Genomic DNA, 24629 nt, shown 5'->3' on the forward strand with positions numbered 1-24629 from the left:
AAAAAACGAAAATAAAAAAATAAAAATATCTAGTGATTGGGGATTGGGCATTTGGGCTCCATGATTCGGACCCATGATGGAAGGGCTTCAGGCCTGCAACCATTCAACGTGGACCCGATTTTTTGGAGCATTCGTTGCAGGGATGCGATTATGCGAGCGCCATTCGTGCTCTGAGCCTCTGAGAAGCATTGCGTAACGCACGACGAACAAACGGAGACGAGAAGCTGAACCTGAACCGCTCCCACCAATGCGCGAGGAGAATGCGCAACCTGCCGATCTCTCGCATCTCCGCCCCCTCTGAATTCTTTTCTCTCTCCTCCCGCACGAATCAGCTCGCTGCCACCGGCAACTTTTTCCGCCGTCCACGAAGAAACCGACGAGGAGGAGGTACCAATACCGCGGGAACATAACGACGGCCGGAAACGGCGCGGGCAATGAAGGCGGCCGCCGGAGGAGGCGGCAAGGAGAGCCCGGCGGCCTCCCTCCTCCGCTTCGTCCTCCTGCTCCTTCTCCCTCTCACCGTGCTCTACGTCTTCTACACCCTCCACGTCATTCTCTCCTCGACCCCCTCCTGCCCGCCGGCGGACCCCGTCACAGCCAAGGGCACGTCAAACGCCTTGACCGTCTCTCATCTTACCAACAATTTTGACGAAACTCAACTTACCAACAATTTTGACAAAACTCATCTTACCAACAATTATAACCTTACATCGTCAACGCCATCGCCGCCGCCGCCGCCTCCTCCTCCTCCCGCCGTGCTCACGGCGACGACGCTGCAGCACGTAGTGTTCGGCATCGCGGCGTCGGCGCGCCTATGGGAGAAGCGGAAGGAGTACATCAAGATCTGGTGGCGCCCTGGCGGGGGCATGCGCGGCTTCGTGTGGATGGACCGCCCCGTGCGGTCTTCCAGCGTGCCGGATGGGCTGCCGCCCATCAAGGTCTCGGCGGACACCTCCCGCTTCCCCTACACGCACCGGCGCGGCCACCGGTCCGCCATCCGCATCTCTCGCATCGTCTCCGAGACCTTCCGCCTCGGCCTCCCCGATGTGCGGTGGTTCGTCATGGGCGACGACGACACCGTCTTCCTCCCCGACAATCTGCTCGCGGTCCTCAGCAGGCTCGACCACCGGCAGCCCTACTACATTGGCTCCCCCTCCGAGAGCCACCTTCAGAACATCTACTTCTCATACGGGATGGCGTTCGGCGGCGGGGGCTTCGCCATCAGCCAGCCGCTGGCGGCGAGGCTGGAGCGGATGCAGGACGCGTGCATCCGGCGGTACCCGTCGCTGTACGGCAGCGACGACCGCATCCAGGCGTGCATGGCGGAGCTGGGCGTGCCGCTGACAAGGCACCCGGGGTTCCACCAGTACGACGTGTACGGGGACCTCCTTGGCCTCCTGGCCGCGCACCCCGTTGCGCCGCTCGTGTCGCTGCACCACCTCGACGTGGTGCGCCCGCTGTTCCCGAACGCGCGGTCCCGCCCGGCCGCGGTGCGGAGGCTGTTCGAGGGCCCCGTCATGCTGGACTCGGTGGGGCTGATGCAGCAGTCCATATGCTACGACGAGGCGAAGCGGTGGACGGTGTCGGTGGCTTGGGGGTTCGTGGTGATGGTGGCGAGGGGCGTGATCTCGCCGCGGGAGATGGAGACCCCCGCGCGGACGTTCCTCAACTGGTACCGACGCGCCGACTACAAGTCGCACGCTTTCAACACGCGGCCGCTGGCGCGCAACCCGTGCGAGCGGCCCGCGCTGTATTACCTGGCCGCTGCGCGGCGTGCGGTGGCGCGCGGCGGCGAGACCACTGTGACGAGGTACCAGCGGTGGCGGCGGCGCGACGAGGCACGCCCGGTGTGCCGATGGAAGATCCCAGACCCCGACACGCTGCTCGACAGCGTGCTTGTGGTTAAGAAGCCCGATCCCGCATTGTGGGATAAGGTAATCATCCTCGTCCAGCTCTCTGCCTCTGTTCATGATCATTGGGCAATTCTACTCTACTGTATCATCTACGGCTAGTGTTTGATGCTGACTGGTTAGTTGTTTCATGATCCTGTTGTAGTCTCCGAGACGGAATTGCTGCAGGGTGCTGTCGTCTCCCGGGGCAGGGGAGGACGGCAACAAGACAATGATCATAGACGTTAGTGTATGTGAGAACTGGGAGATCAACCAACGGTAAAATGTAATTATCACACAGACAATTCACTTTGTCCTTTATTCCTGTTCGCTTGTTGGTTTTAGCCAGCCCAAACCAGCCAGCCAACAGTGTTTTTCTCTCACAACAAACCAGCACCAACCAGCCCAAACCAGCCCAGAAACCAACCAGCGAACAGACCGATAGAAGGGAAAAAAGAAAGAACATCTACACATCCCCTTCCCATATGAGCATTGATCATGCCGGTTCTTGATCTTTTGTCCCTATATGAACCCATCTATCTACACATGCTGTTAATGCGACAATAGACAAGTTTAAAGGACTAGAATTACACGTTTACACGGGAGTCCACAGTTGATGTCGCTTGATGATACTGGCAGCTTTCAGGAGAATGTCTTGCTCTGTAGATGACCACTACTCTGTCTTCTGTGGCCACAGAAAATCAATTGTTCTGTTAGTGAGGAAAGAGGGCTCTTGTACACTAAACCAATAGTGCTACACTAAACTCCATGTACTGAACCGACCAATTGAGCAGTTGTACTACCAAATCACTCTGAAAAGCTCAGCTCAACTTAGTTGTCAAGCTGCTTCCTAAATAGCCACCAACACTCAGAGAACAAACACAAAACCACAACACAGATTCCCAATATCAGCTAAACTACAACAAAGCACGCAAGTGCACTTCTGCAGACTTATCTATCACGCAAAAGATGCCTAGTGTGGTAACTCCTACATGACATTTGGCAGCACAATGTTGTTTGGAGATCATACATTCCTGTTTCCTTCCACATAATGAAGATATGCAACAAGTTTTTCATCCCTACAGGTTTACAGAGCAGTATGTTGGCTGACGTTTGTTTGACGACCGCTATTTCACACGAAGACATATGTTTTCTGTAGATCAAAGTTTAATATATAATATACCAGACATTTCACATTGTGCTGTCGAATTAATAGTACCTCACATGTCAGAATCAGGATAAGAGATCAGTTTTTAAGTGGATCATAGTTAACATACCGTGCTTTTGATGTTGCAACCAATGGTCAGCTCTCCACTTGAACTTTCTAACCGTGAGAGATAGCAGTATGGAGTATCAATTGTTTGGTTGGACATCAACATTACTTTTATGTCATGGTCGGGCGTACGTACACACGTAGACGCCGAGCACGTGATATTCGGCGCGACACGGATCGAGCCGAACGCGCACAGCACGCACGCGAGGAGCAGCGGGGCGCGGTCACCGGTCATCGTGGCTAGAAGGCAGGAGATCGGTGCTTACTATTTTGGCGTAGCTTTCTGTTTTGGTTTGCATTAGATGTCCTTGTTTTTAGGAAGCGTGTGCTTCGGTTGGTTAAGCCGTGAGGCTATAAACATTCTGTAATCGGCACTGTTACGGGGAAGCAGATTATTATTCCCTAATTCTCTCCACCCTTCAACAAAGCCTACGATAGAGGGGTATAACCTCATCGGAGAAGACGGCCGACGGCTACGAGCTCCGTAGCCGAGGTCCAGCCAGTCAGGGGTTCGACTCCCTTGACAACCTGGTATCACGGTCACGACGATCCTCTCCCACCCGTTCCAACCATTCTCCCACAGCCGATGTCCACCACTTTCGCCCTCCACCATCCCCGCAGGTCCCTTACACCGCCTCCGCGCCGCAGCCAGCTGACATGAGCGATCCCACCCTCGCCGATGTGGTGGCCATGTTGACATCCCTCAACACGGAGATGACAACCATGAAGGCCGACATGGCGGCTATGAAGGCGCAGTCCGCCTCGTCGTCGGACAGCGGCACCGGCGGCCGTCCGGAGGGGCCGCGCGATCTTGATCGCCCCCCGAAATTCCAAAAATTGGATTTTCCCCGCTACGACGACAAGACAGACCCGATGCTCTTCATCAACAAGTGTGAATCCTATTTTCGCCAACAGCGCACCATGGCGGAGGAGCGCGTCTGGATGGCCTCGTACAATTTGGAGGACGTCGCGCAACTCTGGTACATCCAACTCCAGGAGGACGAGGGCACGCCACCGTGGGGGCGATTCAAGGAGCTCCTGCAACTGCGGTTTGGTCCTCCCCTCCGGTCGGCTCCGTTGTTCGAGCTCTCCGAGTGCCGGCGCACCGGGACCGTGGAGGAGTACTCCAATCGTTTTCAAGCCCTCCTGCCTCGCGCGGGTCGTCTTGCTGAGGATCAGCGCGTCCAGCTCTTCACCGGCGGACTCCTGCCACCGCTTAGCCACGCCGTCCGCATCCACAACCCGGCGACGCTCGCGGCCGCCATGAGCCTGGCGCGCCAGGTGGAGTTGATGGAGATCGACCGCCCGGTGCAGCCTCCTCCTCGGGCACCCCCGCGCGGCATCCTTTCTACCCCACCAACCCGACCAGCGCTCCCGGCGCCCCAGCAACCGCTGGCGCTTCTGGGCCCTCCGGTGGACGCCCAGCCGGGTCGCGGCGACGGCAACCAGCGTCGTCTCAACCCGGATGAGATGGCCGAGCGGCGTCGTCAAGGTCTGTGTTTCAATTGCAATGAAAAGTACACCCGCGGCCACAACAGGTTCTGCCGGCGTCTCTTCTTCCTCGAGGGCGTGGAGATCGACGACGCCGCGGACGGCGGCGCCGCTACAGCGGACGCGGTTGGGGAGACGGAGGCACCTGTCTTCTCCCTCCACGCGGTCGCAGGCGTGGCCATCGGCACGACCATGCAGATCCGCGTCTCGGTGGGCGCGACGTCCCTCATCGCCCTCCTGGACACAGGATCGACCCACAGCTTCATCGCGGAAGCTGCGGCGCGCCAGACCGGGCTTTCCGTCCAGTCCCGCCCGCGCCTGACGGCCACCGTCGCCAACGGCGAGAAAGTACCATGCCCGGGCGTTCTTCGGCAAGCCCCGCTCACCGTCGATGACCTTAGCTTCGCCGTTGATTTGTTTGTCATGCCACTTGCAGGTTACGACCTCGTCCTGGGAACCAACTGGATGGCCACCCTGGGCAAGCTGATCTGGGACCTAGTCGCGGGCACTGTCTCGTTCCAACACAACGGCCGCACCGTATGCTGGGCGGGTGTTCCGGCGCGCACGGGCCCTGCGCCACCTCTGCGGGCGACTCCCTGCTCGAGGAACTCTTGGCGGGGTTTGGCGACGTCTTCGCCGAGCCGACCGGCCTGCCCCCACCCCGAGGCCGCGATCACAGCATCACGCTCAAGCCGGGCGCGCAGCCGGTGGCTGTCCGGCCGTATCGGTACCCGGCGGCCCACAAAGATGAGCTCGAACGCCAATGCGCCGCCATGATGGAGCAAGGCATCGTACGCCGCAGCGACTCGGCTTTCTCATCACCGGTGCTCCTCGTCAAGAAGCCGGACGGCACGTGGCGGTTCTGCGTCGACTACAGGGCCCTGAACGCGCTCACGGTCAAGGACGCGTTTCCGATCCCGGTCTTCGACGAGCTCCTCGACGAACTACACGGCGCGCGTTTCTTCACCAAACTCGACTTGCGCTCCGGGTACCACCAAGTGTGCATGCGCTGGGAGGACATCTATAAGATGGCGTTCCGAACCCATGACGGACTCTATGAGTTCCTCGTCATGCCGTTCGGGCTGTGCAACGCTCCGGCAACGTTCCAAGCCCTCATGAATGAAGTACTCCGGCCGTTCCTTCGTCGCTTCGTTCTCGTATTCTTTGACGATATTTTGATCTACAGCACGTCATGGGCGGACCACCTTCGTCACATCCGCGCCGTCCTCACCGAGCTCCGCGCACACCGGCTCTTCGTCAAACGCTCCAAGTGTGCGTTCGGCGTCTCCTCCGTCGCATACCTCGGCCACATCATCTCGGAGGCAGGCGTCGCCATGGATCCGGCCAAGGTGCAGGCCATCCATGACTGGCCGGTACCCCGCTCGGTGCGCGCGGTCCGCGGCTTCCTCGGCTTGGCGGGATACTACCGCAAATTCGTCCACAACTACGGAGCGGTGGCGGCACCGTTGACAGCCCTCCTAAAAAAGGACGAGTTTACATGGGGGAGGAGGCTGCCGCGGCATTCGATGCCCTCAAGGTGGCAGTCACCACGGCGCCCATTTTAGCCATGCCAGACTTCGCCAAGACCTTCATCGTCGAATGTGACGCGTCGTCCCACGGTTTCGGGGCGGTGCTCATCCAGGAGGGGCACCCCATCGCGTTCTTCAGCCGACCCGGGGCGCCACGCCACCGCGCACTCGCAGCTTATGAGCGAGAGCTCATAGGGTTGGTCCACGCCGTCCGCCACTGGAGGCCGTACCTCTGGGGCCGCCGGTTCCTCGTCAAGACGGACCATTATAGCTTGAAGTACCTGCTCGACCAGCGTCTAGCCACCATTCCCCAGCATCATTGGGTGGGGAAGTTGCTGGGCTTTGATTTCGCCGTAGCGTACAAGCCAGGAACCGCGAACGCCGTGGCGGACGTGCTGTCATGCCGGGACACGGAGGAGACGGCTCTGATGGCCGTGTCAGCGCCTCGCTTCGACTTCCTGGCGCGTCTTCGGCAAGCCCAGGGTTCGGACCCGGCGCTGGTCGCACTCCGCGCCGACATCGACTCCGGAGCCCGCGGCGCACCATGGACCATCGTGGACGGCATGGTCCAGTTCGCAGGGAGGCTCTACATCCCTCCCGCCTCCCCGCTAGTCCAAGAGATCACGGCGGCGCTCCATGAGGAGGGCCACGAGGGTGTCCAGAGGACTCTACACCGACTTCGTCGCGATTTTCACTTCCCGAATATGAAGTCGCTGGTGCAAGACATGGTGCGCGCATGTGCCGTGTGCCAGCGGTACAAGTCGGAACACCTCCACCCGGCGGGCTTGCTGCTGCCGCTGCCGGTACCACAGGGCGTTTGGACGGACATCGCCCTCGACTTCGTGGAGGCGCTTCCTCGCGTTTGTGGCAAGTCGGTGATCCTCACGGTCGTCGACCGATTTAGTAAGTACTGCCACTTTATTCCACTGGCTCACCCGTACTCCGCCGAGTCCGTCGCCCAGGCGTTCTACACCGACATCGTCCGCCTCCACGGCGTTCCACAGTCCATGGTGTCGGACCGCGACCCCGTCTTCACGTCCACATTCTGGAAGGAGCTCATGAGGATGCTGGGTACCAAACTGCGGATGTCGACGGCATTCCACCCACAGTCAGATGGGCAGTCCAAGGCTGCCAATCGGGTGATCATCATGTACCTAAGGTGTCTCACGGGAGATCGGCCACGCGACTGGCTCCGGTGGCTGCCTTGGGCCGAGTTCGTTTTCAACACGGCCTACCAAACGTCGCTGCGAGATACCCCCTTCCGCATCGTCTATGGACGTGATCCCCCGTCCATCCGGTCGTATGAACCGGGGGAAACACGCGTTGCGGCCGTCGCTAAAAGCATGGCGGAGCGTGAAGAGTTCCTCGCCGATGTTCGTTACCGGCTGGAACAAGCTCAGGCGACACAAAAGCTGCACTACGACAAGGTACATCGTCATGTTGTGTTCCAGGTGGGCGACTGGGTGCTCCTGCGCCTCCGGCAGCGTTCGGCGTCGTCTCTGCACCAGCAAGCCACCGGCAAGCTCAAGCCCCGGTTCTTCGGGCCGTATCAAGTCACCGAACTCATCAACGAGGTGGCGGTTCGGCTGGCACTGCCTGCCCACGCTCGCATCCATGACGTTTTCCACATAGGACTGCTGAAGAAATACCACGGTCCGGCTCCGGACGCACCGCCGGCCCTTCCACCGCTGCTACATGGTGCCGTGGCTCCTGAGCCGGAGCGCGCCGTTCGTTTCCGCCTGGCGAGGGGCGTCCGCCAGGTCCTGATCCTCTGGAAGGGCCAGTCTGCGGCATCGGCTACTTGGGAGGATGTGGAGCCCTTCACCGCCAAGTTTCCGGAGTTCCAGCTCGAGGACGAGCTGCCTCTCGACGGCGGGAGAGATGTCATGGTCGGGCGTACGTATACACGTAGACGCCGAGCACGTGATATTCGGCGCGACGCGGATCGAGCCGAACGCGCACAGCGCGCACGCGAGGAGCAGCGGGGCGCGGTCACCGGTCATCGTGGCTAGAAGGCAGGAGATCGGTGCTTACTATTTTGGCGTAGCTTTCTGTTTTGGTTTGCATTAGATGTCCTTGTTTTTAGGAAGCGTGTGCTTCGGTTGGTTAAGCCGTGAGGCTATAAACATTCTGTAATCGGCACTGTTACGGGGAAGCAGATTATTATTCCCTAATTCTCTCCACCCTTCAACAAAGCCTACGATAGAGGGGTATAACCTCATCGGAGAAGACGGCCGACGGCTACGAGCTCCGTAGCCGAGGTCCAGCCAGTCAGGGGTTCGACGCCCTTGACATTTTATCTCCTCTGTTATAGCATGAATCTTTTCGATGTCTTCAGTTCTTACAGGAAGTTTGGCCACGCTAGCATGCCACTGGGCCCTTGATTTGTTCACTATCACCTACAGATTTCTTTGGTAAGGAGGGAAGCCAGTTGGAATTAAAGAATAAACAGCCTGTTCATTTCGGCTGAATTGACTTATAAGCCATGGCTGAAAGTACTGCTGGCTGGATTGGTGTGAGAGAAAAACACTGTTCGAGCCGTGGATTATAAGCCAGATACGAGCGAATAAGCCGAAACGAACAGGCTGAAAGATAATATGGTCCATGGAATAGCAATGAGTCCAAAACTCCACATTGATATGCAAAATATGCATTCAGACTTCAAAGATAAGATAAAATGGCAGTTCAATCATGACACATTACTTGGCTGGAGAATAGTGAGTTAGGGACTACAACGGGGAGCTTTTCTGTATTTATCAATGAAGTAGAAGTCAGTCCAATTTCAACCACTTGCCCTTCTATTGAACCAGCCTGCAATTGAAAAGCACTTGTAGTCACTCGAAGTGTGCATCAAGCCGAAAAGCAGTAAACCAGTTTGGTATAGCCATTAAAACTATAGACAAACTAAAAATATCTAACTACGAAGCACTTTTGTTAGAAGAAAGCTAAGTCCTGACTCAAAAAAAAAATTCCCCACTGCTTAGCCTTTGTTAACATTTAAGGAAAAAAATGCACCAGATGCAGCATGGGTTCTTTTGTATCTTATTCAGTATTTGAGAAACTCATTGAAGTATGATAAATTTTCATTGTTTACCTACGTTATTGACTTGCTGAGATAAAATAATTCTTATCCAAATTGACATTAAGCTTACTCAGGAAGCTAATGCATATAATGTATTTAACTTTTACAGAAAGTTTAACTACTAACTTTTACCCATTTTATTGCTGAGATATCACGTGAATTTGGTTCCAGAAAAAAAATAGAGTGCAAAAGGTTCGTTAGATAAATAACCAGGCACCTTGATGTAGTCTCCAACTACGACTGGCCTTGAAAATTGTAGAGAGAATCCACTCAGCATGTTACCAAGGATATCTCTTGCCGCAAAAGCAGTAGCAAAACCTGTAACAACATACAGAAGAGAATATTATTCCCTCAGTCCCGCAAGTACAGGAAATGCTAAAACAAAGAAGAACACTATATGTTAAAACATTACCTCCAACACCACCAACAGTTAATATTGACTGCACAGGTACACCACAAGCTTCAGCGAGAGCTATAACTCCAAGTGCTATCAGTCCTAGCGATGACACCTTATCAAATGCTGACAATCTTTCACGGTCAATTCCTGTAGCAGTTTGTTTGGCCATAGCATGTCCAATGAAGTTAGTCTTCCACCTGTGAAGGAACCACACAAAAGATATAGCAAATACCCCCTTCCATGCATGTGGAAGATAAGCTGAAATGCCTGGTTCAATAACTGCAGCCCTGAGGAAGAAAGAAGACATCAAAGACCTATTCAGAATAAAAGTGTAACCAGAAAAATGATCTGCATCATAGTAGTATGGTTTGTATAACAATACCACCGAATAAAACAAGATCATGTCAATGTCAGTATGAACAAATATAAAATACCATATATGGCCATGAATTTTCTAGCACGTATAGATATATATTGCAGAGGAACATCATATATTGGAGTCTACTTTAAAAAATACACAGAATATATGAAAGGAACATGGAAACTCCCGGAACATGGTTTTAACCTCAAAAGCATTCGGTGAAATTTCATGGTCAATAATGTTTTACAATAAGAAGGTACTAAGGAAATAATGCTTTCAAAAGGTGAAATAGCAAATAAGTTCTCACATCTGCGAAAATGCCATAAATGTGATCATATATTTTGCAGGATCTTCCAGTGCACTCCACAAGCTTGTTTCATAAGACACATGTTTCTTAGAAGAGTCTCTCCAGAGTGTCCTGAGAGTACCTTCTGATGCATACTTGTGCATCTTTCTTAGAACAACAGGCATTACAAACCAAGCCATTGCTGTACCAATCAGTGTCCCACCAAGTGTAACGATTACCTTTTCTAGATCTCCATGATTACCAAATAACTCTTGGTCATGAAGTTAATTGCATCATTCAGATACTTCACGTTGTTGCCTGCAGTAGTGCTAGCATCAATCAGTCTGTTCGCTGGTTGGTTTCTGGGCTGATAAGTCCGGCTGGTGCTAATTTGTTGTGGGAGGAAAACAATGTACCATGGCTGATAAGCTCTGGCTGAAACCAACAAGCGAACAGGCTGAATAGCAGAACAATGAGCATCTTCTGACATTTGAATCCAGGTGTTCCCACCATCATCTGTGCTATCAACTTTCGACGCTCCTGTAGAAGCAGAAACCTTTGACATGGCAACTAACAAAAAAGCCCCTGCATTGACTCAGATTACAACATGCACATTGTCAAATTTACATAACTGGAGATCAAGCGCTCACACACAGTGACAAAAACATTGTGGAAATCAAGAAAGAAAGCATTTCAAGCACATAGAGGAAAAGCTGATCCAAGCAGTTTAGTGGTAAGGCGTGCACTGTGCACTTGCTCAGGACCCCCCCAAACCTAGGGTCCAAACTTTTTTTAAAACCAGTATACTTTGTATTAGGACAAATCAGCAAATTAGATGTATGATAAATATATTAGCAATAAAAAGAGTATTTATCCTTCGGCCAACCAATTCCTAAGGCCCATGCATTTTTCCTACCTCTAATTAATCCCCACTATGTTAGAGTCACAACAAGTATCTCTCTGGCTCTCCCTTTCGGCCATGTTCGCTTCTCTTATAATTCGTTTTTTTCAGCTTGTTTTTTCAGCCGGAACAATATTTTTCTCTCACACCAAATCAGCCGGAACAGTGTTTCGGCTTGTTTTTTCAGCGAAGCGAACGGGGCTTCTTTCCAATCAGCGATCGCCGTACCAATTGAGAGAAATTTCCCCTGACAAATTAACTCCCATCTTAGTGCTTGCAGGAGAGTACGTTTTAGGTAAGAGCAGTGTATCATATCAGAGACCGAGCTGTTGGAGGAGTAAGATGTTGTCGGTAGAAGGGAGGCTGGTTCTTATTAACTCCGTTCTAAGTAGTCTTCCTATGTTCATGGTGTCCTTTTTTGAAATACCTAGAGGGGTGTTGAAGAAGTTGGATTATTTTAGATCACGGTTTTTTTGGCAGAGCGATGAACACAAGAAAAAATATAGATTGACAAAGTGGGAGGTAGTATGTACACCAAAAGACCAAGAAGGACTGGGAGTCCTAAATCTAGATGTTCACAATAAGTGCCTCCTAAGCAAATGGATTTTTAAATTGTTAAATGGAGACGGGTTTGGCAACAATTGCTTAAGAATAAATATTTAAGGGACAAAACTTTGACACAGGTTCAACCGTTCAATACATGCCCAGAGACTCAGTTTTGGGCTGGCCTCATGAAGGTCAAGGGTGAGTTCCTCTCGATGTGTAGGTTTGATCTAGGTGACGGGTCTCAAGTGCATTTTTTGGAGGATTCGTGGATAAGACCATGCCCACTTAAAACGCTCTTCCCTGCACTATATAACATTGTGAGGAAAAAGAGTGCATCTGTAAGGTCAGTGTTGTCTATGACACCGTTAAATGTACCTTTTGGGAGATCTCTGATGGGTGCTAATTTGCAAGCTTGGCACAATGTGGTGGCTATGGTTGCAGATGTACACCTAAGAAACCAGAGAGATCGCTTTATGTGGGGGCTACATCAGAATGGGTTGTTTTCAGTCAATTCTATGTACAGAGCTTTGTTAGGAGCCGAAGCTTTACCGTATAACATTTTAATCTGAAAACTTAAACTACCTCTCAAAAACAAAGTCTTTATGTGGTACTTATATAAAGGTGTAATTTTAACAAAAAGATAATTTAGTGAGATGGCAGTGGCAAGGAGATAGGAAGTGTTGTTTCTGTTCTTCCGACGAGTCCATACAACATTTACTCTTTGACTGTCATTATGCTAAATTCTTATGGAGAATTGTTCATGTTTCCTTCAAGCTAATACCTCCAACTAGTGTACACAATTTGTTTACAGGTCAGTTGGAAGGGATAGATAGGAAAATGAAATCTCAAATTCTTGTGGGTGCAAGTGCCATTTGTTGGATGATTTGATTAACCCGAAATGATATTGTGTTTGATAAGGCCCTAGTACCATCTTATTTGTAGGTTATATTCAAGGGGACATACTGGACCAGGTACTGGTCCCTACTACAGAAGGAGGATCGTCATATGATAAAGTTGGGATGCAGGACTATTGAGACAGCCGCGATGGAGGTGTTTGCAAGACACGGCTGGAGATTTAACAACAGGCTTGCTTTTTAGTTGTGGTTTTTGAAAACTTTTTTTCTGTCTGTATGGCTGGAGATTTACCTAACTGCTATTCTATATCCGCTTTTTAGTCTCTCCTTGAGTGAAAGATTTAACATCACTAATGACTATTGCGATTCAACTTCATGTATAAAATTCAATTACCTGAATAGGGCAAAAAAAAAAAGAGGTAAGTAATCTGTACCGGTATGCAACAGCTGACAGACAGCAAGTGAATGACTCTAAATCAAGTGAAACTCCTTTAAATAGATGTTTTAAAACGTTTATGATACGCAACTACACATAATAGCGAGTTGATGACATATTTTCCAGTATTTCCAACATGTAGCGGATATATCCGCATAGCTAGTTCTGAAATGTAGCCTTCAAACAGTTCTGCAACACGAGGTAAATAAAAAGAAGGCAAAGCAACAAACGATGCCATGATAAAGTTTTCGTGGTGGGCCGTTAACCAAGATGAGCATTCCGTTGTGGTCAGAACTGCTATATGAAGTAATTCCGTGATGAAACATCAAGTACGTGTAAGCAATATCCCTTAACAAACTGGAGTACAGGGAAACGACTTCGAATCAGGTACAGTTGCTTTACTAAAGCACAACACATTAACACACATCAAAGACCAAACGCGTAGATGATCGCAAGGCGTTCGAAGAAATGTCTCACCGAATATCCGCAGATCACTCGACGACGATTGCCGCAGTCCTGTCGTTTCCGCGGAGAAACAAACAAGCAACCGAGGGTGATCTCCAATCAGGCTATCACCATCCGCATTCCAACATCAAAACTGAAACTTTGAGTCTTCACTGAATTGAAACCAAACACTGAACTGAAACCAAACCGACGTTCAGCTCAATGGCAGAACGACTTGGAGGCAGGGGCGGATCCAGCGGTGGGGCGGGGGGGCTCAAGCCCCCCTACTAAAAACCGAATCAGTGCAAATTACTGTAGAGCCTCTATAAATTTTTAGGCAAAGTTCTATAGTATAGAAGGGGCTGAGACTTAAGATCGAGCAGCAGTGTTGTTCAGTTCCTAAAATATTTCCTGGATCCGCCGCTGCTCGGAGGGAAGTAGTACCAGATGGTTCAGCTAATCAGCTGACGCGCGCTGCAACTACTAATACTACTACTAGCAGACTAGAAGGGCGAGACTACGTGAGCACTTGGCTAGCCCAAAAAGCAAGCTGCTGGCTGTCAGGAGGTTTCGACACCTGGTCTTTCAAGCAATCAAGGCAAAACTACCGGCTCCGCGACCCGTGGCTGCGAGAAGACGTCATGCGCTGCGCTGGCCGTCACCCGTGGCTGTGATGGTGATGGTGATGGCAATGGCCCTTTTCCCTGTATGTTTTTACTACGTACACGTACCCGGTACCCCCACCGCCCGGGTGTCAGACTGACATGGCTAATGGCTTCAAACCTTCTGCTCCTCATCAGTGTTTGGATCCCCAGAACTAAAATTCAATCCCTATGTTTGATACTAATTAAAAATATTAAATACATACTAATTACAAAACTAATTACATAATGAAAACTAATTCACGAGATGAATCTATTAAGTCTAATTAGTCCATGATTTACCCACTGGATGTTACAGTAAACATATGTCAATCATAGATTAATTAAGCTTAATAAATTCGTCGTGTGAATTAGCCACGACTTATGCAATTAGTTTTATAATTAGTTCATGTTTAATTTCTCTAATTGCCATCCAAACACCCGATTTGATCCGGACTAAACTTTAGCCGAAGGATCCAAACGTGGCTTGCTTCAGATTCTTGCTGCAGTATGGGAAGGAGTCGAAGTCGGTAATAAAAAACAGTAATTTTACTAGCTTCTTGTTTATTTTAAGAGAAGAAAAAAATATAGAAAGGAGTCAGACTAGTAGAGCCATCAAAAAGACCTATCAATCGGGACCTAAATCAAATGGGCTCCTGTTTGACGGCGATCCCGGCCACGACTGGCTTAGACTAGCTGCCATGCGTACGAGAGCATGTCTTATCGCTAGGGATGAAAAGCGGTCAGAGTGGATAATGCCTTTATACGATAATGATACATAACAGACATCTGGACGACGTCTCCGTCCTCCACTCATTTCCTGCATCCGCTCATTCCTCCCGCCCCCTTTCCTCATCGCAGCATCTCCGCGCCACGCCACGACGCTAGGGGCGGACCCAGCGCTAGGACAACCAGGGCCATTGCCCTAGTCGCAGCGCCGAGTCTTGAGTCGCGCCGCTCGGCTCCTCGCTCTCCTGGCCGCCTCCACGCCGTCGCCTGCCGCTGCCCCTCACCGGCTCGCCCCCTCCGGCCTCCAATTTGCGCTCCGCAGGCCGCTTCTCCGCCATTGGCTGGTCGCTGGCCACCCGCCCGCCGTCAGCCGCTGCCCAAGTGGCCGCCCCGGCGCCCGGCCCCGCTCGGCTGCCCTAGTCATGGCGAAATCCTGGGTCCGCCCCTGCACGATGCTCCGGACGCTCCTCTGTCGAGCTACGCTCCCGCGCCCCGCCCCACACATGTCGCACGAGCCGCGTGCCCCGCTGCCTCCCTCTCCCTCCTTCTGCTTCGGCACGGCGGCGGCCCTGGTGCGAGCTCGGGCTCTGATCCGCGCGCCCACTCCCGGAGACTCCCTTCCTTTTCTCTGGCCGGCTACCCCTGGCCTCAACTCCGGTGCGGGGACGGGTGCGACCCCGGCGCTGGCGTGCGGCCCTGCTCTGGCACGGGACGCACAGCTCCAGCACGGGCGACCAGCGCAGCCTCCCCCCTCCCCTATGTTCCTCGACCCCCGGCGGCTCCTTCCCCCACCTTGGCGTCCTTCCTCTTCCACCCCGGCAATGCCCCTCCCCGCACACCGGGAGCCCCGAAAGCCAGCAGAACGGGTGTCCATGGTGCTCCCCGCGCTAAGCTCTCTCTCTCCCTATATGTTGTAATTGTATGTTTTAATTGTTTCATATGTTTCAGAGATATGTTGTCTTTGTGTTCATATGGATGTTGCAAAAGTAGATCGGAGGATGTTGCACATGTTGCATATGTTGCAATTATTTCAGAGGCATATTGCGAGAGTATGTTTCGAGTGTTTCAGAGGTTTCAGCGGCTATGTTTTTCTGGACGCACATTGCAATTGTTTTTAACTTGATGTTGCATATGTTCTACACATATGTTGCATGTGTTTTATTCGGATGTTTGCGTATAGTTGCAATGGTTTTCAAGTGCGTTTCAGGTGTGTTTTCAAGTGTTTCATAAGCATGTTTCAACTGTCTTCAGACATATGTTGCAACTGTTGTATTTAGATGTTTTAAAAGTAGATCGGGTGTTGCATCTCTCCTCCCCACCTTCTGTTGCATCGTTTCTCCCAGAGCCGGCAGGGCATCCATACAACGCCATGGTCGGGTCCTTCCGAATCAAAGGCGTTGCGCGCCCTTTCTCTCTTGTCGCTCGGGCCCCGCGGGCCCTGCGTGTAGTGCGAAATAGGCACGGCGCTGCAGGGGCTGAGGCGGGGGGGGGGGGGGGGGGGGGGGCTTGCAGAGAGGAGCACGTCTAAGATGGAAGCACAATGGCGGGATGGGGTTGTGGAGGAGATAGGGCATGGATATGGACACGCGTACGCATGCTGGGGCGGTTTCCATACGCGGGTGCCAGAGCGTCCGGATGCGTCCTGACACTAGGCATACCGTTGTTGATATCCTAACGTCATGGAATAAAGCCATAAAACATCAACTGAACACAAATTACTTAGGTTCTTTGGTGTATTTCAATTAGATGCCTATGTAACTATACAAACAAAGCTCATGTAGTAATTGATAAGATCATAGCTAAGTGCTAAAGCAATAGTAATTAACAAATTGCAAGGCTGCTAAACCTTCATAGTTCAGATATCACCTTTAACTTATTCATATGAACTCCGATTAAAGAAAAATTTGATCAGTTGAATTCTTTGCAGCATAACTTGGCTATCTGGATCATTTGTTCTTCAAGATTACACCACCATATATTGAGCACTTGTCGAGCTTTTGGATACTCAAATCTCCTTCTTAGCAATCCTAACTCTTGAAAGATCTTCAACCTTGTGCCTTGACTCATCCCCGATCCATTGTGAGTGCTCAGTTGCTTTGCTTGAGTTCTTTGATCGTCTTGTCATTAACCCTTGATGATGTCTCCATTTTCTAAATATAGTGGATTAAGGTTGTGTTTAGTTGGGGGGAGGGGGAGGACAACCACCTAGTTCTAGTGTTTGGTTAGGGAATAGAGGGATGGAAACCGCCCAAGGGGAGAGAATATTCTATGAAGATGTCGTCCCTCCTCATCTCCTCATCAAAAGTCAAAAGTGATGTATCGCGTCGTCCCTTCAATGCACCTTTACTCGTGAGTGGGCGAGTCGCGCGAGAGCTCCACGAGGGGTGGCGGTGGTGGCCACGGTGGAGCAATGCAGGTGCCGTGACGGCAACGGCGGTGGTGGTGACCCGATCTCGTGGTTAAGAAACATGATTCTGACATTGTGGGGTAAGGTAATCCTTTTGGAGCTCTCTGCTTCTGTTCATTTTTATTGGACAATTCTCCTTTACGGTATCATCTACTTCTAGTGTGTGATGCCGATGCTGACGGGTTAGTACTGATCCATTAGTTTTTGGATGATCCATTACTGTTGCAGTCTCGGAGACAGGAATTGCTGTAGGGTTCTATCGTCTCCCTAGGCAGGAGAGGATGGGAACAAGATGAAGATGATGCCCATAGTCCATAGACGTTGGTGTATGTGAGGACTGGAGATCAACCAGCTGTGAATGTAAGTACCGCACATATAAGTTGTAATGGTAATCCGTCCGTTTCCCTGTCTTTTATTCCTGTGACAGTAAGATAGAAGACAAAAAAAGAAAGAAAGAAAGAAAGAAAGAAAGAACGAACAAACATCTACGCATCCCTCTCATATATGAGCATTGATCATGCTTGTTCTTGTTCTATTGGTCCAATTGAAACTATCTATCTACACATGTTGTTGATAGCAACAACAAAAAACTTTAAAGGATAGGATTACACGGGAGTCCAAAGTTGATATAACATTTGACTTTATCTGACCACTCCTCTATCTTCTGTGGTCAGATAAAGTCAAATGTTAATGAGTAAGGAGATAGGGCTCTAGTACACTAAACCAGTAATGTTACATTAAACTCCAATGTACTGAACCAATAAAATGAGCAGTTGTACTACCAAATCAGTCTGAAAAGTTGAGCTTAAATTAGTTGTCAAACTGCTTCTCAAATGGCCACCAATACGCAGAGAACAAACACAAAATCATAATACAGATTCCCAACATCAGGTAAACTCTAACAAAGGCACCGCACTACGCAGACTTATCAACGCAAAAGATGTGAAGTGTGGTAACTTCTACATGATGTAACGAGTTTTTGATTCCTGAAGGCTTATAGAGCAGTATGTTGGCTCTTGGCTCATGTTCATTTGAACTATTGCTATTCCACCCAAAAACATTTGTTTTATGTGATATAAAAGGCTAATATGCAATATTGTGCATAAAAATGAACCAATGGTCGCTTTATTATCACAGGACATAGAGAAATGCATATGGTATACCAGGTCAATTCACATTATTATGTTTCATCAAAGTAATAGTACCTCAACATGTCATGAGTAGGTAGCAGTTTTTTTAAGAGCAACATAGTTAACGTACCGCGCTTTTGATGTTGCAAGCAATGGTAAGCTCTCCACGTGAACTTTCCGTTAGAATAAACTACCCCTTCCTTGTATGAACACACAGCATGGGAAGGCGGCGCCGAAAAGGCCCCCTGCTGTGGTACTATAGCCGCTGTTAAAGGCAGACGCCGAATGGCTCACCTACCACACTGTTTCCTGAATGGTCTCGGCCTCCTCCCACCATGAAATTAAATGGCCTGGTTCCTGAATTGGCAGAATCAACTAGGCATAGAAGTGCTACCAGGATAGAATGATGCTCCATACTACTTTAGCGAATGGGCAAAGTAGTGACAAGTGCAGTCCTGATTCAAGCGGTCAGTTGCACAAAGTGCAGTGGTCTTGATGGGCCATCCTCTTTTCTAGAGATTATCCGCTGTGAGGATTTTTTTCTTGCACCAAAATCCAGACGAATACTTTGCACTTGTTTCTTGCATGAGCTTTCCAGAAAACCCCATAGAAGCCTCTTAATTGGATCCTATAAGCTGACTGGCCGGTGGAGTAATTGCCATCGGGTGTCCATCATGTAATCGTCATAGGCGGCATCTAATTTCTTGGAGTAGTTGAGGACACAAACGACGAGTTTCCTATACGTTACAGCACGCTAACCACCAAAGCTCCATGAGGTCCTTCGACAAAAGAGTGATACGTTGATTAGCACTAGGCCCCTAATTAGCACGAGAGTGGCGAGTCTGGAGACGTACGTTAAGGTGCCGGCAGGACACAAAGATGGCATCTCTCGGTGATCTCTTGGACCGGCTAACAAATCGTTGATATATTTCTCTGCGCAATCCGCTTGCTGTCCCAACTTAAATAATACGACCTCAGTGTTTTGACATTTCTAGATTCATAGCTTTTATTATGAATCTTGATATAACATATATCTAGATATGTAGCAAAAGTTATAAAAAAAAACTATAACCGTAAAACGTAATATAAACTACTACTTTGATCCATACTACTTCCTCCGTTTCAAATTATAAGTTGCTTTGACTTTTTTGATACATCTATTTTGCTATGCATCTAGATATAATAATATGTCTAATACATAGCAAAATAGATAAATCAAATAAGTCAAAGTGACTTATAATTTGGAACGAAGGGAGTATTACACAGTTGGGTTTTTTTTTTTTTTGAGAAAAGTTTTTATTGTGCACCTTTTTTGAATTGGACCACTGGAGCATGAGAATACTCGGTTTGCTAGTAAGATATAAGATACAGAAAACAACCACGCCACACCTGTTAATCTGGACAACCGGCCAGACCCGTTTGCAGCCACTAATTCTGGATGAAAGCAACTAAAGCTGGATAAAAATGGCAAACTAAATTTTCAAGGATCACATCACGTCCAAAAGGGTTCAACGAACTGGAGGCAGTTGCCGAGCTGAGGTCGTCAATTCACCGTCATAGCTTTCTTGAACGTGTGCATGAGCTCGCGATGCTGCGAAGTGAGCATGAGCTCGCGATGCCGCTAAGTGAGCATAGTAGGCTGGTGGAGCTACACAAAGAAAGAACAAGCTGTAAGTAACAAAGAAACCAATGATCCAGCATGCTCACTTACTTAGAGTGGCTCAATGCTTGAGATAGTGAAGTTATATGCAGTCACCAAAATGTAGCTAAAACGCCAACTTCTTGGCTTTGTTGTTTGTTAAATTATGCTTTGTTAAGTCAAGTAATTGAAAATGCAAATAAAGCACAAAACACCCAAGAAACAATCAATGCAGGTGACTACTCAGCCATATATAACTCTGGTTGGGCCCAACGAACACGGCTGCATGTTGCCAATAAAGTGTCAGATGCATACTGATTGTTGGTCAAAGTACAGTTGCCACATGAAGTGAATCTACAACTTACTTTGTGCAGAGATTGGTGCATAGAGACTGAAGTTCATCAGCATCATATTCGTTTTCATCATGAAGGACTCGATAGGACACTGTACTAGTTCCCTGAAAGGAATGCATTCAAATATTTACAATCAAACAATCAAAGCTAAAGTATTCTTAGGAAGCAAGAAAAAGATGTACTTTACCCCAACAACTGGATGGCTACAAGAGAACTCAAACTTTGTAGAACAACTATCTTCACCAACAGCAGATTCTATGGACCAAGGAAAAATGAAAGGCAAAAAATCAGACACCAAAGCACTTTCATCAGTAAAAGAAGAAGGTAACTAATACTAACCAGCTCGTCCAACAACCACATATGTGATTGGCAGCGTACTCGTGAATATAGAGGTGCAAGCCTTTTATCAAATCAAAGAAGTACAAAACTGATAAAATGGTCAGGTAAAAATAAAGACACAAAGATAATCCAGACCATATATATACCTTCCGTATTGCGTCTATTTCTTGAGACAAAATGAATCTAAGTTGACCTTCATCTACACCATTTCTGTGCAAATTAATGCACTGTTAGCACATCTCAATGAACTGGACAAAAATATCAAAGGGATAACAGTCTTCCTAACCTGAAGAAGATTATTTGACTAGGAAATATCTTTGTTTTTCTTGAAGAAAATAAGCAGAGAACTTCTGTAAAAAAAAGAAACATTAATGCCCAAAAAGGCAATGTGACAATAGAAACATTAGTGCCCAGAAAGGTACATGTGACAATAGGTAGTTACTATACATCGCATATATCAAACACAATTTTACTAGTTACTTATATTAAACACAATTACCTGACCATGCTTTCCCTCACTTTATTTTCATTATGCAGAATTTTTATGGTTACTTCCTTACATGGTTGCTCAGCGACTAAAGCATTATACCTACTAGATACAGGCCAATCAAAGGTTGACACCACCTGCATGAATGCACCAAAATATGATTGGCCAGTGGAAGGTGTAACAAATGTAGTACAACTAAAACAGAAAACAGATTGAATCAAGGAGATGTTAGATACAGGAAGGAGACATACAGACGCAATGGATATATTTGAATCACAAAATATATCAGCTCCAAAAACAATTGTAGGGTCGTCTTCTTTTGCAGAAAATGGCATAACAAAGTTGTGCGGAAGAACATCAGCATCACGCCTTACAACCTGATGAAGAAATGCAAAACATGAGTTGTATTTTTTTCTTTTTTTCCTTTTTTTTTTGGGGGGGGGGGGGGGGGGGGGGGGCATGACAGTAATCACAATATATCATAGAAAAAAAAACTTGTTATTTATTTCATAAGCAGTAGTCTTGAGATAGACCTTGCTCGGGTTCCTAGCATCCTCAGGCGAACAACATTGATATACAAATCCAAGTTTCTCACACACCTTTTCACTTTTGTCTGCAAATTGCACATTTGATTGTAAAAAAAAACACATCATCTGACCAATCAATCAATAAATTTCAATACCATATGTTTCATCTCCAACTTCTTTGTCTGGCAGAATTACAAGCAGAAGTCCTATTTCTTGTCCATGTATGCTAAAGATTTCTGAGATCGTGTCATGCATATGCCAGAGAGCGTCTTCTACGTCAGTGGAAGAACCAGGCTTTACATGGACGCAACTTGTTGCCATTGGATAAAATCCCTACAAGTTATTAGAAGTCAAAGTCAGATGTGCAGTTTGTGATTATTTAAATTGCACGAGCCAAGAGTGAAAGCACTTTACCATTCCCATGTCAACACAAGTCCCTACTAGCTTCTCTAAGAATTTTCTTGTCTCTTTCGAACTCATTGAAAAACTTATATATGCCCAGCTTTTCACGTTTCCCATTTCATTAACCTAATACAGAATAATAAATAAAATAATACATATACGTGAGGATACATCTTTTATAAGAGTACAAGGACTGGAAACAATAGTATATGACTGGAAGCAGAGTTGAATAAGAATACAATACAATGTATTAATCTGGTTGCTATGCTCCTGTGCCCAAGATGTAATAATTACCTAGACTAGATTTGACCATGCTTGTCAACTATTCATCGACGATATTTGGGTCTCTGCTTTGAACATTATGATTTTGTGGCTTGCTCATATTTGGTTCTCTGCTTTGAACATTATGTTTTTCTGGCTTGCTGCTCACATTGTTTTAAGTTGTGTTGAAGTACTTGCAAATTCAAATCACAAATATATGTTGGATATATTTAAGAGTGGCATAAGCACAAGCCAGTGCACACATCTCATCTGGAACTATAATTCATAATTCAATTGAGGATGCATGATGCTATGTTTGATGAAACTTAAAAAACAGTTATAAAAATTGTCACTACCATTTTTCATATTTAAGGATATATATAAATGTAAAATGGCAATCATAGATATGTTATCGGAAAAAACTGTCATAAAATCATAAGTTATAACTGAGCTTTTATAATCTATATCTATAATCTATTAACCCAATATAAAATTTTGGGTCCATGTTCAATTTCGAAATCTGATTTTTTTTTTATTGATGGTCAACGGAGCTAGCAATACCTGGAAGACACTACGGTCGATAGACTCCATCTCAGCAACAGAACCATGAAATCCACCATCACTATCTGTGGGCAACTCATCTTCAGACTCTGCCTCACCATCACTATCTGTGGACAGCTCATCTTCAGACTCTGCCTCATCAACAGAACCAGGAAATCCAGCCCTGTTCGGCAGGACTGAAAAATACTGTTCCAGCTGATTGTTGTGAGAGAAAAATACTGTTCTGGCAGGACGTGAATAGTGATTTCGTGAGGAGGAGAACCAGCCATCTCCACCTCCATCTCCATCTCCACCTTGTTCTTTGTCACTGCTATCATCTTCTTGTGTCTCATCATCCGAGACATTGGGAGATCCCGAACATTTACATCCAACCATTCTTTGGAGCCTCCATCTCCTCCAATCTCCTTGCCAGAGTTGACATGATGTCCATTTTCATCAATCTCCTTGCGCAACCCAGCTGCTCTCGAATCTCCTCCAGTCTTCTTGATAGAATCAAGATATACGGCCTGATTAACAAAACTGTAACCATGAGGATTCTGTAAACTAAAAAGAAAAAGGAAATGGCATCAAACAGGACCTGTTTCTTTATTTTCCATGCAGTAAAGTCCATATATTCATTGCTCCGCATCCTAACTTCATGGGAAAAAACACTCAAGACATATGACTCCATGTTCCTCACAGAAGATTCTAATATCCATAAGAGAATCATGTAAGCTATGTAGGAGAGTTCGATCCTGGCTCAGGATGAACGCCGGTGAACTTCCATTATCCCCTGCAAAAATTGCAGATGCAACTTTCACCAAGTGAACAAAAAAACTGAAGGTACATCTTTTTTTTTCGAACTACGTAGGAAAGCTGCGCATCATTTCATTAAGGTAGAAATAAAATACACGAGTCTAAATAGACCCTACTCAAGTACAAAACACCACCAACACACACCCATTCACTTAACTAAAACAGGCGCGCCACAAACTAAATTCTTGTCGACCAGACAAAAACCGCCTGCCTTATACCCCCACGGCCGGCTCCCTGACCAAGAGTTCCTGGAGCTTTCTTGCTCCAGCCCTGCACCAAAGATTGCCCTCAGTGCTGACAGCCCTAAGAACCTCCTGGATGCTTGGCGTGGCATTTTCAAACACACATGAGTTACGGTGCTTCCACACCTCCCAGGCTATCAAAATTATCAGGGAGTTGAGACCCTTCCGTTCCGCCTTAGGCACTGACGATATTGCCTCCGCGCTTCGGAGTTCTTTTGATGATGATATTATTACATTAATTATGATGTAGTAAGGTTCGGAACGGTTGTGGCAAGACGGTCAAATTTAAGTTGCCGGCGTCGTCAGGGTCTCTCCTTTTCATGGTCTGCTCACGGAACTGGATGGTGCTCCTAGGCAACCCAACATTGCAGGATTCAGCGAGATTGCTCACCCCGATGCGCAGCCTCTCGTCGTCGTGTCCCCTGATGCGCAGCTTCTCGAAGATGTCGCCGTGCCCGGAGAAGCTACAAGAGCCAGGATGCAGGGCCTCCGCACTCCACCACGGCAGCTCCTCCCTCCGCACTCCACCACGGCAACTCCTTGCAGGATTCATTGTTTCCGCGTAGGCTTCCTGGGGTCTCCGCGCTCCCCCACGCCGGGGAGTTCAGGTGCTCCTTGCCCTTTCCA

The 24629-nt window shown here is 48.3% G+C and overlaps 3 protein-coding genes and 1 long non-coding RNA gene across 6 annotated transcripts; 1 reads left to right on the forward strand and 3 right to left on the reverse strand.

Moving 5' to 3' along the window:
* The first annotated feature begins 244 nt into the window (after positions 1 to 244).
* LOC136467431 (uncharacterized) lies at positions 245 to 12906 on the forward strand. 3 transcript variants are annotated; one of them, XM_066466125.1, is made up of 2 exons: positions 245 to 1934; positions 12698 to 12906. In XM_066466125.1, exons 1-2 carry the CDS (start codon positions 435 to 437, stop codon positions 12851 to 12853), a joined length of 1656 nt encoding a protein of 551 aa, XP_066322222.1. In that variant the 5' UTR covers positions 245 to 434; the 3' UTR covers positions 12854 to 12906. The 3 variants fall into 3 exon arrangements, with proteins under 3 accessions (XP_066322222.1, XP_066322224.1, XP_066322223.1); XM_066466127.1 differs by lacking the exon at positions 12698 to 12906 and adding an exon at positions 10370 to 10504; XM_066466126.1 differs by lacking the exon at positions 12698 to 12906 and adding an exon at positions 2056 to 3077.
* LOC136467432 (mechanosensitive ion channel protein 1, mitochondrial-like) lies at positions 8644 to 9850 on the reverse strand. The gene is made up of 3 exons (XM_066466128.1): positions 9677 to 9850; positions 9482 to 9582; positions 8644 to 8993 (listed from the first exon to the last, which is right to left on the reverse strand). The coding sequence occupies exons 1-3, from the start codon at positions 9828 to 9830 to the stop codon at positions 8868 to 8870; spliced, it is 381 nt and encodes a 126-aa protein (XP_066322225.1). The 5' UTR covers positions 9831 to 9850; the 3' UTR covers positions 8644 to 8867.
* Positions 12907 to 20286: 7380 nt separating the features above from the next.
* On the reverse strand, positions 20287 to 20791 carry LOC136463967 (uncharacterized). Its single transcript, XR_010761121.1, has 3 exons — positions 20728 to 20791; positions 20576 to 20643; positions 20287 to 20492 (listed from the first exon to the last, which is right to left on the reverse strand). It is a non-coding gene; the product is annotated as an uncharacterized lncRNA (long non-coding RNA).
* A 240-nt stretch (positions 20792 to 21031) lies between these two features.
* On the reverse strand, positions 21032 to 23309 carry LOC136465954 (protein argonaute MEL1-like). Its single transcript, XM_066464488.1, has 6 exons — positions 23064 to 23309; positions 22156 to 22269; positions 21897 to 22074; positions 21748 to 21827; positions 21227 to 21591; positions 21032 to 21077 (listed from the first exon to the last, which is right to left on the reverse strand). Exons 1-6 carry the CDS (start codon positions 23307 to 23309, stop codon positions 21032 to 21034), a joined length of 1029 nt encoding a protein of 342 aa, XP_066320585.1.
* Between the last annotated feature and the right edge of the window lie 1320 nt (positions 23310 to 24629).

The sequence above is a fragment of the Miscanthus floridulus genome, chromosome 7 (genome assembly GCF_019320115.1).
Source record: "Miscanthus floridulus cultivar M001 chromosome 7, ASM1932011v1, whole genome shotgun sequence".
Classification (NCBI taxonomy): Eukaryota; Viridiplantae; Streptophyta; class Magnoliopsida; order Poales; family Poaceae; genus Miscanthus; species Miscanthus floridulus.

What these genes read in the sequence shown, in the direction of transcription:
- LOC136467431 (XM_066466125.1), top strand. Translation starts at nt 435, where the DNA reads ATGAAGGCGGCCGCCGGAGGAGGCGGCAAGGAGAGCCCGGCGGCCTCC. An exon ending in ATCCCGCATTGTGGGATAAG is followed by an intron (nt 1,935 to 12,697) that starts GTAATCATCCTC and finishes TCTTATTTGTAG; the next exon opens with GTTATATTCAAGGGGACATA.
- LOC136467432 (XM_066466128.1), bottom strand. Translation starts at nt 9,830, where the DNA reads ATGGCCAAACAAACTGCTACAGGAATTGACCGTGAAAGATTGTCAGCA. An exon ending in AACTGTTGGTGGTGTTGGAG is followed by an intron (nt 9,583 to 9,676) that starts GTAATGTTTTAA and finishes ATGTTGTTACAG; the next exon opens with GTTTTGCTACTGCTTTTGCG. An exon ending in TAGTTGGAGACTACATCAAG is followed by an intron (nt 8,994 to 9,481) that starts GTGCCTGGTTAT and finishes TTTCAATTGCAG; the next exon opens with GCTGGTTCAATAGAAGGGCA.
- LOC136465954 (XM_066464488.1), bottom strand. Translation starts at nt 23,309, where the DNA reads ATGTCTCGGATGATGAGACACAAGAAGATGATAGCAGTGACAAAGAAC. An exon ending in GCTGTCCACAGATAGTGATG is followed by an intron (nt 22,270 to 23,063) that starts GTGAGGCAGAGT and finishes ATTCTGTATTAG; the next exon opens with GTTAATGAAATGGGAAACGT. An exon ending in ATGCTAGGAACCCGAGCAAG is followed by an intron (nt 21,592 to 21,747) that starts GTCTATCTCAAG and finishes TTTCTTCATCAG; the next exon opens with GTTGTAAGGCGTGATGCTGA.